Source organism: Rhinopithecus roxellana, chromosome 14, assembly GCF_007565055.1.
Source record: "Rhinopithecus roxellana isolate Shanxi Qingling chromosome 14, ASM756505v1, whole genome shotgun sequence".
Classification (NCBI taxonomy): Eukaryota; Metazoa; Chordata; class Mammalia; order Primates; family Cercopithecidae; genus Rhinopithecus; species Rhinopithecus roxellana.
The window spans coordinates 69258215-69275970 of record NC_044562.1 but is presented as its reverse complement, the minus strand read 5'-3'; the positions used below and the strand labels follow the sequence as shown (position 1 = coordinate 69275970).

The window sequence follows — 17756 nt, the reverse complement described above, 5'->3', positions numbered from 1 at the left end:
ACAATAATAAATACCCAATAAATACTTCTCCGACTACAACATTTTAATTTTGCTACACTTTCTTGGTGGCGCATTGGTAAATATTAGAAAATGCAGCATATAGGAAATAAGCCTTTGCTTCCCGAATCTACGTTTAAAAATTAAACTTTCTGAATCTAGACTGGCAAGTTAAATTTTCAGGATAATCATGGTCATTGACTTGGCTGACTTTCAGAAGTCATTTATGAATATAGTGCTAGTTTAGATATATTCTAATTAATATATTCATTGATTGAATTTGCATGGCAGAAAAGCTGCATAAAGCGATGAGGATGAAATGAAGCAAGTCACAGCTAAAAATCAATTAACCACCTTCTACACTTAGTACTGCTGATGTTGTCCTCTCTCCACAGTCATTGTGTACAATGCAGCTGTATAGTCCTTGGTCTACCAGCTGAACATTACATATGGTAAGAAACTGAATATTTCCATTTTGTGATTGCTTCAGTCTCTCGGATTCCTCTATCTTTGCACCTTCATGAGTCCAGGTTACAGCAATGAAAGAATCGTCTTTTAAAACACAGAGGAATTGAGCCGTATCACCACACTTTACAGTGACGTCCTGAAGATGCGGGAAAATCTTGGGCGCCTCACCTGTGGACTCTTCAGCACATTCCTTAGATAGCTCAGTGCTTTCTGCAATTTCTGAAAGGGATGCAGTATGGCGCAACTGTATATCTTGAATGGATGCAGCTGTGTGGATGGAACTTTGAGATACACTTTCAAAAACCTGCACTTCATATTCATGTGATGATCCTTGATATGACTTAATATCCTTTTGAGATATTTTGCTCTCCTCCTTCGTGAAAGAGGAATCTGCCACTGCCTGGGACTTGGTGGACTCTCTTACATCTTTCCCAGAACTTTGCCTATCTAGGGCTTGCACTGTATAATCAAGTGACAAGAAAAAGAAAAGAATATTAAGATCTAAGCTTTGTCACTTGCCCATGTTAGTAACACAAAATGTCATGGAAGATGAAGATGAAAGACATAATTGTCACTTGGAAGCAGCATGCCAGAGGAATATGATCTAGATGTCAAGATCACACAAAAGAAAATTCATTCCCAGTGATTCGGTGATGAGTGGTTGATGAAGGCTCATGCGGATGCCATACAGTATCTGGTTCCTTCTTTCTGTTGTCATTTCAGCTATCCAAAGTGACCCAGTCTCTCTTTCTCTCTCTCACTCTAGCTGACTATATCTGGGGTAGCATTTGCTCTCCGTCCACTGTATGCTTTATAAGTAATACTCAACAAATAGATAATTTAATGATGCAATGATACAATGTTGCTTAGAAGAGTAAAGAAGCCAAGCAAAGGTGGTGCCTAATAAAATCATTACTGGTTCTCTGGGGCATAGAACAGATACTCCAGTGAAATTTAAAGTGTGTAGGTTAATCCATAATTGAGGACCTAGGGGAAGTTATTGCATGTCATTTTATTAGTAAGTTATGGACTGACCACAGTATGCAATAAAACAAACAGCAGAGACTCTCATTAGTAACAGTGGGACTGAGAGGTATACAGCAAATCAAAGTCCTTGAAGCAAGATGGGCTTTACCTTTTGGAGTCACTGTGAGTGTAGCTGCACAAGTGGCTTCCCCAGCACTATTGGTTGCTTTGCAAGTGTACTGCCCAGCATGCTCTGAGTAAGCATCAACTATAAGCATTAAAGCCATGCCTGTGGACTCCTCAAAATGGAAAACTACATCTTTTGTTGGTAGAATTAGCTGCTGGTTACGAAACCATTGGATTTCTGGCTTGGGAATGCCAGAAACCCTCGCATGAAATCTGACTGTCTCCCCGCTGTGCACCCTGAGGCTTGACAGAGGCTGGATGAAGCTGGGCTTTTGGCCAAGGGGCTCCTTCTTAAATGAAACTGATAAAGAGACATGCCATTGGGAGTTTGATGTATGTTCTTCAAATTTGCTAAATCCTGAAAAGAAGCATACCAATTTTTAATGTCTTACCTTGCATTGAAACCAGAACTTATTTGGAGTTGTCTACAGATTTGTCACAAATTCCAATAATGGACTAGAATTCAGTCCAATCCTAATGCCTTGTCCTTGTATATCACTATTGATTCAAAGTCACATAAGTTCCCTTCCATTTCCCAAAGAAGCAAGCTGAGACACGAATGGACCAAGGAACTTCACTACATTGTTCATGAAGGCAATAGTGGAGTATCCACCAGGGTTCAGGTATTCTTTTCTTTCTTCCTCTGGTTGTAAAGTCAACTTTTTTATTTTATAAACCACTTTAAATTCATTATTTAACAAACATCTAGTTACAGTTAATGCATAAAGTTAAGAAAAAAATAGAAGTTTCTCTAAATCCTTGTGTATTTGTATGTACTTCATAGTACATAGACTGTATTTGCTCAGGGAAAATAGTCCCACTATATAAAAATGTTATCCTTGTTTGAATCAAAGTCCCCGTGTTACTGAGGAAGTGTTTCTGATTACAATTTAAGAGCCCTAACTAACAGAAATGTTAAACAACTTTAGGACTGCACTCCTTAACACTCAGACATTCATAAAGGGAGGGTGAATATAGCTCGCTGGTGTACAGACCTGAAATGGTCTAGCTTTTGTGAAATCAAAATTGTGTCAGCACGATAGGAAGATAACACTCTTAGATGTTTTTAAAATATAATTTTTATCTTAGCCAATTGAGAAAACAAATCTACCTATTTCTTCAGCATATTTTGCCCCCTTCTGATTCATGCTGATCAGGAAGCATGACAGCTGGTGACAGCAACAATACATTACAAATTGTTACAGAGAAAAAGCGGGGCCAAATGAAACATGATGGTCTATGATTCGCAATGAAAAGTGGTAAAGGAGAAACGAGAATATGGCATATAACATGGAAATAATTAGTTGAATTGGAAGAGAATGGTAGGAACAACGATGATTTACATGAACTCTTGAGTAATTGTTACAGACATCGTAAGATTCGATCTATATTTAAATGGGGTTCTGAAATTTGTTTTACTTTACCTTCCAGACTCAGGTTGGCTGTGCTTGACACTTGGCCTACAGCATTACTAGCAACAAACGTGTAAGTTCCTTCATCTTCTGGATAAGCTTCGGCAATTTCCAGTTGGTAAGTGTCTTCAAATTGAGTCATTCTAAAGAACCGAGATGGCTTGATTTTCTTGTCTTTGCTGTACCAAGACACTTTTAGATCTGCAACAAAAAAGAAGAGATACTTCAACCACAAAAACGAGTGGAGTTTTGAAATTTACCTGCAAACACTATGTTAATAATACTAGTGCCTACATTTCATATTTGACTTAATAACACGATACTTTTCTCTGGGCATGCCATATCTACTATTATTAAATGATTTCCTTTCATCTTCAAGAAGGAAGTGTGATGATAGAAAAATATAGCTTGTCCTGTGGTTGAACTGGTTGTAATGTTTAAAATGATAGAATTTCAGTTACATTCTCTTTAGACATTTGCATGTCACACAGTGGAAGCAGGGACAAGATTTTGACATATTCAGTCACTTTGAGAAAAAGACAATCCTGAGAACAGTCATCATGAAAGGTTTGATCTGGGCTTGTAGTTGCCTTCTGGGACAGGAAGTGAGAAAAATCTCCACTTTTGGTTTGCAGAAAGATCAATCAAAAAGAGAGCTGAGAAGATCAAGATATGAAAAGTCTAAAATAGATAACTTTGAAGGCTGTAGAAAAAAAATCTCTGTCTTCGTTACTGATGAGCAAAAGGTTTCAGTATGCAGTATATATGGCAAAAAATAATTGTACAGAAAATAATTTTCTAAATAAAGAGGGTGATTTATGGTATTTGAGCATCTTAGATACATTTGACTCTTTTCAGAGTGGCAGTTATAAGACATTATAATAAAGCTAGCTATTTCTATAGAAGGATTTGAACCATCTTAAAATAATAGAAAGTAAACCCCAAATTACAGGTAAAGTAGCATGTTATTGTGTTGTAATAAATGTAGGTGATATGCACTTTAATTTTAGTTAATCGTTTGAATAGCCAAAATCAAAGCCATCTTGTTTTTGGAGCATAGTTACTATACCTCTTCTTTGTCTCAATACCATCCAAGATGATCTTCTCATAGTCCAATCATCTAGCATTTGTCTGCATTTTAATGCCAATACTTGCTATAAAATTTACTCCCCTTCCCATGATGGTATTTGTGTATAAATGGCAGGTTCTCCTCTTACAGTAACAAATCTGTTCAATTCCTTAGATAGTAAGGTAAAGTAGAAAATGAAATCCTGCCCAGGCATGGTGGTTCACGCCTGTAATCTCAGCACTTTGGGAGGCTGAGGTGGGCAGATCACGAGGTCAGGAGTTCAAGACCAGCCTGACCAATATGGTGAAACTTTGTCTCTACTGAAAATACAAATATTAGCCAGGCGTGGTGGTGCATGCCTATAATCCCAGCTACTTAGGAGGCTCACGCAGGAGAATTGCTTGAACCCAGGATGGGGAGGCTGCAGTGAGCCAGGATCTTGCCACTGCACTCCAGCCTGAGTGACAGAGCAAGACTCCATCAAAAACAAAAAACAAAAAACAAAAAAAAAAAAAGAAAGAAAGAAAAAGAAAATGAAATATTGACACTACAACTTGTCAGCTGTGTGACCTTGGAAATGTCATTTAAGCTTTCTGGGTTAGTCTTTTCATTTGTAAAATGGCATGTATAATAATTTATGGGCTATTCATTGCATACAATTGCTGTGAGAATTAAATGATACAACACACATGAAATGGCTTTATAAGCCACTGGCACAAGTCAGTCATTATAGCAAGAATGTCTAACATCACAGACGGAAGCAACAGTGTCTTCAATAACATGCCAAAAGACAGGGCCATGTGATATAACATGAAACACCACCCCTATTTGGTTTGTGTGAAGGTGTGTATGTGTGTGTGTGTGTGTGTGTGTGTGTGTGTGTGTGTGTGTGATCATCAATGGCAAGGGAAGGATGCATAGTTTGGTACATCCTCTTACAATGTTCTCTGCTTGTTTCTACTGACAGCTTCTTCCTTTGGTGAGCTGAATGAGGCACCAGGATACACATGAACTGCCACTGGACGAGAACTGCACACAGTAAGTGAGTTAACAGGTGAAACTTTTTGTGGTAGTGGACTCGGTGCTTGTGGCTGTGATGCCATGATCTGCGTTAGTCATAAGCCTCTTGCGGCTTCTTTGAGGCCATTCTTCTCCCATATTACTACTTCTGCAATCCCCCCTTCTCTCTCCTGACTCCTCTGGCTGAAGTCCTTGTCCACACTCTCCAGGCCTATTGTAATAACCTCTCCCAAGTTCCTGACTGCCAGTCTTGCCTCCCACATCTGTCCATTCCTTCTTTCTCTATCACAGTATCGTTTCTAAAAAGCAAACCTGATCATGGTACCTGGGGGCTTAAAAATCCTTCAGTGTCTCCTAAATGTAAACAAGATCAATTCCAAAATCTTCAGCATAGAATATCAATGTATTGGGTGACCAATATGGACAAATACCATAGACTGTATACTTGAGGGATAGTGTTCAAGAAATACTAAAGCACAGGCTTTGCCATATTATCCAGCCTTCTCACCTGCTCATGATATCACTTAAACCAACTGTACTTAAACCACTCGCTTCTAGCACAGGAAGCGTTATTGCAAGTTTTGATGACTTGGAGATGTTGTTTTCTCATCATAGGATGCCACTGTGTTCGATGATCCTACTTATTTTTCAATGCTCAGTTCACACATCTTTCTCTGGCTATCTCCCAGACAGAGAATGATGAGAAAGTGGGCCTGTTAATAGCACTTAAAACCTTGGGATCTGGTTGTGTGCATGCATTTCCTCACCTACATATTGAGCTCCTTAAAGCAAGAGCAAGATCTGCACCCCAGCACCTAGGGTAATGTCTCAATAGCAGGGAAACAATAAATGGTAGAATAAAAATTGCACAGATGCTTAAATGAATAACAGACAACATCAATGCTAGACTAATTATTCACCATTTTGTTTAGCTAGCTGTCACTCTGTAACCCTCCAAATGACACTGACTCATCATCTGTAGAATAAACAGCAAAAAACTAGCTTTTTTACGTTTTAAGATTCTGCTTTTCCAAATTGCTCCTCTACCAGTAGGTGGCACTGGAGACCTTCAATAGGTAACATTTTCGCCATTAGAAACAGCCCCTGGTTGCTCAGGCCCACGTTTCATGCTTCAGAAAGTACTGCATCCCCAAAAAGCATGGAAAAGGGGCTTCTGAAGACTCCCAATTTCTTTTCAATTCGTGGAAAGCAGGGCTACACTTACTTAAGGCAATACGTGGCCAGAGGAAGTTGTGTAAATATTTTTAGTCCCAGTGGTATGCAACTATGTGAGTTGGTGAGTTTTTGAAAGGGCATTTTATTTAATGAATTTAATTTCTTTCATATAGAAAACAAATTTACAAGAGGGTGCTAAAACCACTATATGTGTACAAATATTACCACACATAGGAAGTTAATGATCTTCTGAGTTTACAAAGCCTATTCAAACTTTTAAAAACATTGGTTATGCAGAAAAGATGGTGAAGTTTTTCTCTTTCTACCCCAATTGGTGTCTTGTAGAATGCTTCAGGTGTATTTCTGCAACACTTTAAAGGCAATACTACCATATGTTAATATGTTACAGACTTAAAAGCACTATACCAATATAGTTAAGACAAATATTACTACTTTGAATGATGGATATATATGTTTATATTAAAAAATCCTCTAAAAATTAAATAAATGGATAAAGTATTTAGTGTAGCTTTAGTGAATTTGCTTTTAAAATATATTTTTATTATTGTGTTAGTAGGATATTATCAAATCAGTCTTCATTTATTAATATTTAGTATTTCTTGAACACTATCCCTCAAGTATACAGTCTATGGTATTTGTCCATATTGGTCACCCAATACATTGATGTTTATATAATTCCTCTCTATGGCTATAATAAAATGAATGTATTGAGCCACAGTTACTTGGCAGCCATGCCTATAGGTGCTTTACATACATTATATCTTTTAATTATGCTCATACAATCAAATAGGTCTATTGGATTTCTAGATCACAATCTCCATTTCTGAGGAGAAAATAATCAGGTCAGAAGACCAACTGAAATACTAACCTGTTCAGAAAAATAAATCTTGACAAGGTAGAGATTGGATTATAAACTAATGGGAGAAGCATAATAAACAAAACAATACAACTTTGCAATTACTTTTGCATCAGCCTATTAAGAGTACTGGGAGATGCCCAAGCTTTGAGAGTTTCCCTTTGGCTGGTGGTATACAAAAGCCAAGAAAATTAGAGAGTGATTTTCATTTGGGATAAAGGGATCATACATTCATTTGATTTATCTTGTTTCTATCTGAGACAAGATATCTATCAATTGTGATTTCAGACAATCAATTACGACTTGAAGTAGTTCTACATATATTGTCTCATTCTACCAAGATCAGATTCCTGGGATGAGGAAAGCGGCTGGTGGTACTTGAGAAGCATGTCCCAATTAAAAATGGTAGCAGCTGACTCTCATTGATTACTCTATGATGGGCACTGTGCTATGTGCTGACTTGAGTTACCTAACTTAATCTTGATAATAATCTTAAGTGTTTGGTAACAGTCATTTAACCATCATTAATTTGTCCAGTCAACAATTACCTACGGAGTATCTACTATGTATCAGGTCATATTCTAGGGCAACGATCCACTCTTGTTTTCATAGAGCTTACCTTCTACCAGTTACTATTTTTCAGATGCCAAATTCTAGGTACTAAAACAGAATTCCTAGCCTTATAAAATACATTTTCTAGAATTGAATGCAATAGTTTACTCAACGTATTCACGAGAGAAAGAGAACCAGAGAAATGATATATTTGCCTAAGGTCACATATTGCAGGCAAGATTCAAATTCAGCATCTTTGACCATAAAGCCCCGACTTTTGACCACTATAGGATATTGTCTTCCAAAGTATACCTTTCACACAAGCATTGTCCATAGACTGAATAATATCTTATATAAATGTATTATTCTTTTGAAATATATGTAGATGCTATTATGATTAATCTAATGATAATTTTAGTTTTGTCATTGTATTTTATCAATTAGGAAATTAAGTGTAGCTACAATCATAAAAGGAGATGCTATTATGATTAATCTAATGATAATTTTAGTTTTGTCATTGTATTTTAGGAAATTAAGTGTAGCTACAATCATAAAAGGAACATGACCTTTTTTAAAGATTAGTGAAAAACACTAATGTAATTTTTTTACTGTGATAAAGAACACATAACACAACATAAACAACCATTTTTAAGGGCACAAAATAGTGAAAAACACTTATCTAATTCTTAATTTAATAATTGAAATAAGTTTTCTGCTAGATTTCCATTAAGCTTCAAATTATGCATGAGAGATGTTTGTGATAGAGGGGAAGGTGACAGAATGTTTTCCCCATATACTTCTCCGTAAGTATTAGCAATGATACCTTTTGTTCTTAAACCTACCTGTTCCAGAAACCCGGCATTGAAAACGGGCTGGCTGCCCTTCAGAAGTGACAGTGTCCTGAAGCGGGGTGATGATGGCAGGTGGATAAACGGGCATTTCCTGATCGGGAGACACAATTTCTGGAACTAAAGAAAGAAACCACAAGATTTGTCATGATTAAGTCACCATAGAGACCTCACATAAGGGAGCATGTAGGTTTATCTTAATTTATTTCACAGTAGAGTGCTTTCAAAACTGGGTAGCAATCTACTTGTATGAGCTCCAAATCGTACTTTTAAATGCCCTGGGAAAGGACAAAAGCCTGTTTCTTAGGTTTTGTTTTCAGCTGGAAGTAGCAAGGCATTCCCACCTTCCACTGAGAGTGAAGCTGATGTTGTGGCAACTCCATAGTCATTCTTGGCTTCACAGGTATAGACTGCCGCATCCTCTGGGAAGGCTTCAATTAGCAAAAGCGTGTACTCTTGCCCATCATGAAGAAATTTGCACTTGAAGCCAGTGGAAAGCAGCTGCTCTTCCTTGTACCAGGAAATTTTGGGCTGTGGTCTGCCAGATATCACGGCACAGAAGCGGGCCGGCTTGCCAGACTGCACAGTGACAGGCTGGAGCTCCTGCAGAACTTGGGGCGGTTCAGGAGCTAGGAGTAAATGTTGACAAATAGCCCATAAAAAAGTGTAAAAACACAGGAGAGCATGCAAAACTCTACATTAACTTCTTGCCGGCTACTTATACATCCAGAGACAAAATTTTGGAATTGTGGTATTTTTACTTGCCTCAGAATATTAGAACATTCTTTGTGCTAAGAATGAAGAAAGCATTTGGAATTTGTCCACAAGCAGAGGGAATAGCTTCAGAAAGATATTTTTGACAGTTGGGGGGCATGCTGAGAGTGCTGAGTTAACGTGATTATCCCAGTTTCTGTTTGGGGTGGGGGCTTAGTGATGGATACCTGAATGAATTATAAAATAACTTACACGTGCTACCTATTTTCAAAAGTCATTTGGACAAATCATGTGGTGAGGAGGCTCATCCCATTCCATTTTGTTTGTTTTGCAAGTATTTGTGTTTATGTCATAGTCATTTTGTTATGTACCAGTCCCAGTAAAATGCAATCAGTAAGTATTGAATGAATGACTACTATTTCAGATCTAGTTAAATGCCATTAGGTAGATTTAACAAATTCAGCTTTCCTGTTTTGCTAACTAAAGCATATTCTCAGTGCTGTGATGAGTGAGGGGACCTGGTTAGTTCACGGAACCCAGAAATTAGACGAAATGACTTCTGTGAGGCTGGCTTCTGACACTATCGTAGAAAAGATCTTTACTTTTCTGTGCCTCAGTTTCTCCACTAGTAATACAGAGATAATAAGAACTGGATGCCATGACCATTTGGTCTCCTAGGAACCAAGGGAATGTTGGTGATATGGTTCATCTCTGTGAATCTTGAGATTACCCCTGGTGTTCCTGCATCTGTCTCAGGGGTATTTTATTCAAAGAGATATGGCCTAGGATGAGGATAGAAAGGGAGGTTCCATTTTTCTCTTGCATCTAGGTTAGACTCAAAACAAGGTCAGCTTGAGATTCAGCCTTAAGATTTCTAATGAGGAGAGCAGAGGTTTGCACTTCCCTGAGGACTGCTCGGAGGCTCCTCAGGAGTGCTTGCTAGCAGGTGGAATTCCCCCTCCAAAATAAGAGCCCCTGTTCTTAGAGCTTGGGGTAGAGAGGATCTAGTTCCACATTGCCTGAGGCTCTCTAGGCCTTCCAGGGTCTCAAAGAGGACCTTTGAGTTCTCCCAGGCACTCCATAGCAGAGGCTGGAAACACTACTTTCACTTGTTAGTGCTGCTAGGACTTGAGCAGTTCAGGCAGAGGGCAGAGAACTAAAATAGTTTAACAGCAAATCTAGAAGCTCATCTGGGGTATATGACAATTGACTCCCAGTGGGTGTTCAATAGTGTTGAGCAACCAGATAAGGATCTGGCCATCAGGTGCTTTCTGAAAATAACTTCTCAATAGGTCTTTTAACAGCTGCCCTCCCTTTTCTGTAGGTATAATGTGAAGAAAAAAATATAGCTGCAACCATGTGAATACCATAGGTTCTTTAGACATTTCCTTCGAATTACAGGAATTTAGTGACTTAAACCGGAGGATATTTCTGATGGATCCACAAAATATGCTGAAATCTGTCCCTACATACCATTGACATAGAGAGTGACAGAACTCCTGTTCCTTCCTGCCACAAAGGTGTATTCTCCTGCATCGCTCTGTCTGGTCTCAGAGATAAACATTCGGTGGATTCTTCTCTCCACCACATATTTGTGTCGTTCTTGAACTTGGAAATTGATTTCAATGCCATCTTTATACCAGTGGGCATCAACATCGTCTTCATTGACCTCAAACTCAACAACAGCACGCTGTTTCTCAATGACCTGTTGATGGAACAACATTAAAAAAAAAAAAAAAACAAAAAACAGAAAACTTGAAGCTTTGGTTTCCTCCCAGTTAATCAATTTCTAAAACTGGTCAATGAATGGCATGTGAAACCAATATATTATAATGTAGTAAGTTGGCTGATTATAGCACTCTGTAATTTTTGCTGTCTAGTATTGGACAAATGGTACATAAACTTCTCTTGTAGAGAATTGTGTTTACACCTGCATGGAGGAAAGGAACTGGCCCAAAGAGACAATTATTTCATCCTTAAATGTTTGCTTATTTACTAATAAGGGATATAAAGACACTTTACATTTGGGGGCTTCTTATTATCTAAAAAGTTATTACTTAATTTGATTTCATTTTATATGAACAATAACTTTGTGAGCTAGGTAGGAATTATTATCCTCATTTTAAGAGTGAGAACATCGAGGTTCAGAATTGGCAAATAAATGATGGAAGACCTCTCCAGGTTATCTGAGTCCTCATTGAAGGCTTTTTCATTGTGGTCTACAGTCTCTAAAGCCTGCTTTTCTTTGGATGAGCAGTATGATGAAGCTGAACTCAACTGTTATTTCTCTAGACATGTGTCCTCCATTATATCATTTGGGATGACTGACACTTACGAGGACAAGCTCTGTAAACTCAGCCGACAGCAAAAGTGTCCAGCATCCTTGCCAAGAACCCAGCATGGCTTGGACGGGGCTTTCTCTTAGACTTCATAGAAAGTACTTCTAGCCACTAAGTCCCTTGACACTTGGCTCTCCATAGATAGAAACTTGAGAAAATGTCACCTTGTTCTAAATTTCCTTAATTCTAATTGATGTGTGAACCTCACGATTTACATTTTAATTCTTTTCTGGTTGGTGCTGCTTGGCAAGCAGCCATTTATTAGACGGTGAAGTTTCTACAGCTGCTTTAATTAACGTATTTAGACAGCTGCTAGGGGCACACTTATTCCCTGAGTGGAAACTGTGACTAAATTGAGGTCAGCATGAGAGAGTCTAAGCCAAGTAAGAATGAGCTGATTTAATTCTTTAAAGGACTGTGGTTAGAAAATATAAAAGGGAAACATTGAAACATAAAAGGATAGATTATGGACTACTGATGATTTTTCAAAACATTTAGTATATAGACAATACCTGAACCTCCTTTTTAATACTTCGGATGCGAACATCTCTGCCTTCTACAAAGAGGTTTGCAGTTGACACGTTGCCTCCTGCCACCACTGTGTACTTCCCAGCATCAGACATCCTGGTGGATGGGATCAGAAGGCGGTGGACATATTTCTCCTTCTGAATCTTTATTCTATGGATGAAATGGAAATTGGAGTTTTACCATATGGTGATTCAGAAGAAACTGGGAATTACTGGAATGTAGCAAGACAAAACAACCGACCTGTCTGTGATCTGCAGTTCCTGGTCATCTTTCATCCACTGTACAGTGATGTCAGGTTCAGAAACTTCACATTCAAACATGGCTCGCTTCTTCTCCAGAACCTTAATGTCCTTAATGTGTTTCCTAAATTCTATATGACGAGCTGGAAAATAGCATGTAGAAAATTAACATTTTTAACAGCTTTATTGAGATACAATTCACATACTATACAATCCACCCATTTAAAGTACACAGTTCAATGAGTTTCCATGTATTCATCATTGTGCAGCCATCACCATAATTTTAGAACATTCTCATTCCCCAAGAAGAAATTATGTACCCTTTAGCTATTGCCCCAAGGACTTTTCTATTGTCTCCCTTGTAGACCTAGGCAACCACCAATCTACATCTCTATAGATTTGTGTATCTTCGACATTTCATATAAATGGAATCATACAATATATGATCTTTGTATGGTCTCTGGCTTCTTTCACTTAGCATAAAGTTTTTCATGTTCATCCATTTTGTAGTAAATCATAGTGCTTCCTTTCTGTTGCTGACTGCTTTCCCATTGTATGGCTATCCCACATTTTATTTATCCATTCATTATTTGATACACTAAATTTTACAAAGCATGTGTGACATTTTTTCTATGGATCTAATATTTATGAAACCATACCTTCCACATAAAGTGTGGCTGTTGATGTAGCTTTTCCAGCTACAAAGGTGTAGTCAGCAGCATCCCCAAAGTGAACATTCCTGATGTTCAGTGAGTGTGTAAGCTTTTTGGTTCTCATCTGGCACTTGTCAGTTGATTTGATTTCCACACCATTCTTTAACCATTTGTAAGAGATGCCTTCATAGTTCACTGTCACCTCAAAAGTAATAGTGTCTTTTTCTTCAGCATTGATGTCTTTCAGCATGGAAGTAATCATGATTGCTGCAAAGGAGAAAAGGAAACACACCCAAGGAGACTTTATGTAAATGTGGGTTATAAGAGGTGCAGAATAAAAACTTGGAATGTTTTTAGTACATCTGTTGAGGCAATTACAGTTTAGAGATATAAGCTTTGACACCTTCCATGTACCATACAGGACAGTGCCAGCTCAGAGGAACAGAAAGATCAAGTGATAGACACTGAGCCATCTTTCCAGGTAGCCTTTCAGTGCTACTCTAACTGGAACATTTTATCCAGGTGGAGATACTAGTGCTTTACTCAGTGTAACCACATACTAGATGTTTCAAGTAACACTTTTATTTTTTATTTTTTGAGGCAGGTTCTAACTTTGTTGCCCAGGCTGGAGTGCAGTGCCGTGGTCGTGGCTCACTGCAGCCTTGGTCTTCTGGGCCCAAGTGATCCTCCAACCTCAGCCTCCTGAGTAGCTGGGACTACAACTGTGTGCCACCATGCCCAGCTAATTTTTTTTTCCTTTTGTTTTTGGTAGAGGCAGGATCTCACTGTGTTTCCCAGCCTGGTCACAAAATCTTGATCTCAAGTGATTCTCCTGTCTTGGCCTCCCAAAGTGCTGGGATTACAGGCTTGAGCCACCCTACCCACCTAATCAAGGATTTTTGAGTGGTCAGCAAAGTGTAGGATATAGAATATCAATGAATCTACTGAATATTTCATATTTTATATACATATATGTATATATTTTTAACTTACGGGTGACTGTCAGGGTGGCGCTGACTTGGTCATTGCCACAGACAAATGTGTATTCCGCCGAGTCCTCTGTGCTGGTGTTCATGATGATCAGCTGGTGGAGTTTTCCCTGCACAACTATCTTGAACTTTTCACTCATCTCAATTTCCACACCGTTCTTCAGCCACATGGAAGGGACATTGAAGTGAGACACCTCACACTCAAAAGAGGCAGTTTTGGTCTCAGGCACCTCGATATTTTTCATGGTTTTTGTAATATGTAATGCTTGGTAAAATCAGAGAGCACTTCAGTTAATACAATTTATTTAAAAAATAGACGAAACCAAACAAATTAATACATGGGGTTCATCAAGGAAAGGGCCGTAGGGGCTGCCTGATACTTACTCTCCACAAACAGTTTTGCTTTGCATTCCAATTGCCCCACCACAGCTGTGTATTCCCCAGCATCTGAGGGGGAGATGTTCTGCAGCATCAGCTTGTGGACCTTCCTTTCTGAGACCAGTCTGTGTTTGTCACTTGGCTTAATTTCCACATTCTTATGGAACCATTTTACTGGAACGGTGTCATGGGAAACACTAACTTCAAAGGCAACAGTGGCATTTTCCAAGGCTGTCACATCCTTTGGCTTTTTAATGATCTTGACAGCTAAGAGGAAAATTGGAGCAATTCAGTGATAGGGTTGACTTAATGGTAACCATGGGATGACTATTTGTAAAGTGTTTCTAAGTCAACTTACTCTCCACATGCAGTCTGGCACTGGCTCCTAGCCTTCCAAGCCTGAAGCCATAAACAGACTCATCCACGATGGCACAGTTTTTAATCCTCAGAGAATAAACTGTTCCTTTAACAGAGATAGCATACTTTTCATTGGATTCCAGCACAACTCCATTTTTGATCCACTGGACACCTTTGACATTAGGGTGTGTAAGCTCGACAGTGAAAACAGCATCCTGTGTTTCTGTCACTGTGAGGTTCTTCAGAGTCTTCTTAATTTTGACAGCTAAAGACAAATTTATGATTAGGTTAGAAAATATAGATGACATCATGAAGGAAAAGAAGTCCTGAACAAGATCATTGTTTAGTCACCCTGCAAAAAAATGGCTACCAAACATTTTGCAGTTATGCAGCACCTCTGTTTTAAAAGACACCTGAGATTATTTAGGGAAACCTGGGATCCAACTGGACATGTACATCATGAAATGATTTTTCTATGCTCGAGTAGTATGAAGTTTGCATAGCTATATATTAGTAGCATAATAGACTGATTGGAAAAGGGTGAGAGATGAATGGAGAATCAGTGTCTGATATAGCTGTTTCACAGAGCTTTAACCTAAGAAATGGCTTTTTTGCATAAACACATTTGATAAGCAATTTTGTACCTTGTGGCATGTGTCTCAGGAAGGTTTAGAGGATCTAGAATGACTTTATGAAAGGAAAATTTATGGTATCCAAAATGGCCACATCATTTGTCTTTTAAAATGATAACCATCAAGATTGTAATATGATTTGAAAAGGACAAATCCTATGTTACTTACCTTCAACTTTGAGTTTGGCAGATGTTTTGGAGGTGGCCACCTTGTAGGTATATTCTCCAATGTCATCTAATTTGGTGGCAGCAATGATAAGTCTCCTTTTGTGGCCATCAGACTCACTTCTGATGTTGTTAGTCAGTGGTAGGTGTTTGCCATCCCTCAACCATTCGCCTTTGGAATCTGGGTTGGCAACTTCACATTCAAACACAGCTTCCTGGGATTCAGCTACAGTCTGATCTGTGAGTGGCTTGGAGATGGCCCCACCTTTGGAACAAGAGAAGTACAGTATGAGCCCTTTAAAAATATTCACATAATAAGAAAATCTTTGCAGAAGTAAATATAAAATATCAAATTTAAGAACATGATTTTGAAATCATGAAATGTCTATAAGATTGTTTTTACCCATATTGAGAAGGTACCAAAGAAATCCCTTATTCTAAGTATGTATGACTGATAATTAGGAGAAATACTGGAATCAGAAATGTTTTGTTAAGAAAAAGCAATTGTTGAATTAATAGGAAATTCTTAGAACAGTATAACACTGGGATAGCCTCTAACCCAATTCCTTCTTCTTCAAAAGCATTCTACTTGGTCTTTTAATGATTATTTCCTGGGAATCTGATCTTTTGACTCATAAAAATTTGCTAAACAAAATGTACAAGTCATCAATGTTTCTACTAGATTAAGGATTTCTGTATACTAAAAATCACTGTGTTGACAAATGTCACCCATTCTATGAAGTTTCACCCCATTGCCTCCACTCTTATCATCCACTAGTAGAAATAATTACTGCTTTAACAAGCTAGTTGCTTATGTATCTGTCCTCTCTAAATTATGAATTCTCAAGAAAAAAATCATTTCTTATTTAGTTTTGTGTCCTGAGTTCCTACAAGTGTCTGACCTATGGTAGGTACTTTAAAATCGTTGGGTGAAATCACAGAGGGGATTCATAGTTTATTCCTGTTTCCACACATTTAAAAACATGTAATTTACATTAAATGTATAAAAATGCTGAATCTGAAATTTTGTTTTACCAGTCTTTTCATGGTCTGATCTCTGAGGAAATCTTATAATGTAAGTAAGTATAAACCATGAAACTTTCATACCAAATAAGACAGATCATTACCATATGACTTGCTTCAATTCTAGATGTAATGGACAACACGATCTGAATGTAACATCTCAACTCTCAATATTTAAACTGTAATGAACCAAACAAATTAATGATGACTTCTAGTTTTTTGTTGACAATTGATTTACATTTTTTATTCTTTGTTGTAAAGCTAAGACATTCTGCTGAATGATGGTCTTATTTCTACATGATATCATAAGAGATACAGATATGTTAAACTGTATTTTGAAAATATTTATTGAGTTCATTAAAAAGTAGGAAGAAAACAAAAGGCACAAAGACTAAATAAGCAAGAATGGCTACAAAAGGAAATAATTCTCTAGAATAAGAAAGTTTAAATAAAGCTCAATTCAGCAAATATCAATTGATTATCTGTCATTTGCAATATATTGGAATATACAAAGAAAATTCCAGATTTCAGGAGTTTATACACTGATATTGAAAGAGGAGGCCAGGCACGATGGCTCAAGCCTGTAATCCCAGCACTTTGGGAGGCCGAGATGGGTGGATCACGAGGTCAGGAGATCGAGACCATCCTGGCTAACACGGTGAAACCCCGTCTCTTCTAAAAAAAAAAAAATACAAAAAACTAGCCGGGTGAGGTGGTGGGTGCCTGTAATCCCAGCTACTTGGGAGGTTGAGGCAGGAGAATGGCGTAAACCCGGGAGGCGGAGCTTGCAGTGAGCTGAGATCCAGCCACTGCACTCCAGCCTGGGCGACAGAGCAAGACTCCGTCTCAAAAAAAAAAAAGAAAGAGGAAATGGGGAATAAGACAAGTGCATAATAAATACTATGAACGATCACATATGTAAAGTGATCCTGGTGTTGGAGGAGGAAGAGATCATATATAAACGGAGAGATTAAGGAAGGTTTAATGGAGAAGGTGATATTTGAGGTAGGCCTAGAAGAACATTTGTAATTTAGGCTGGTGGGAATGGTGTTGCAAGTACTATTGGCTTTGGGAACAGCATAAGCAGAGGCATGGAAGTGGGAAACTGAAAGGAGTTTTGGAGGAAATGAATAACAATTTCTTAAAATAACAATCGCTCCTCATAAGAA

At 38.1% G+C, this 17756-nt stretch overlaps 1 protein-coding gene across 1 annotated transcript in view; it reads right to left on the bottom strand.

Annotated features, from left to right (window-relative positions):
* Positions 1-17756, bottom strand: part of LOC104677536 (titin) — a 273229-nt gene that overhangs the window by 221228 nt on the left and 34245 nt on the right. The window contains 11 exon segments of the mRNA XM_030916357.1: positions 3042-3230; positions 8566-8691; positions 8916-9200; positions 10759-10990; positions 12137-12302; positions 12393-12534; positions 13051-13311; positions 14038-14298; positions 14418-14678; positions 14770-15033; positions 15569-15829. Of these exon segments, the coding sequence (XP_030772217.1) occupies positions 3042-3230; positions 8566-8691; positions 8916-9200; positions 10759-10990; positions 12137-12302; positions 12393-12534; positions 13051-13311; positions 14038-14298; positions 14418-14678; positions 14770-15033; positions 15569-15829 (2448 nt within the window).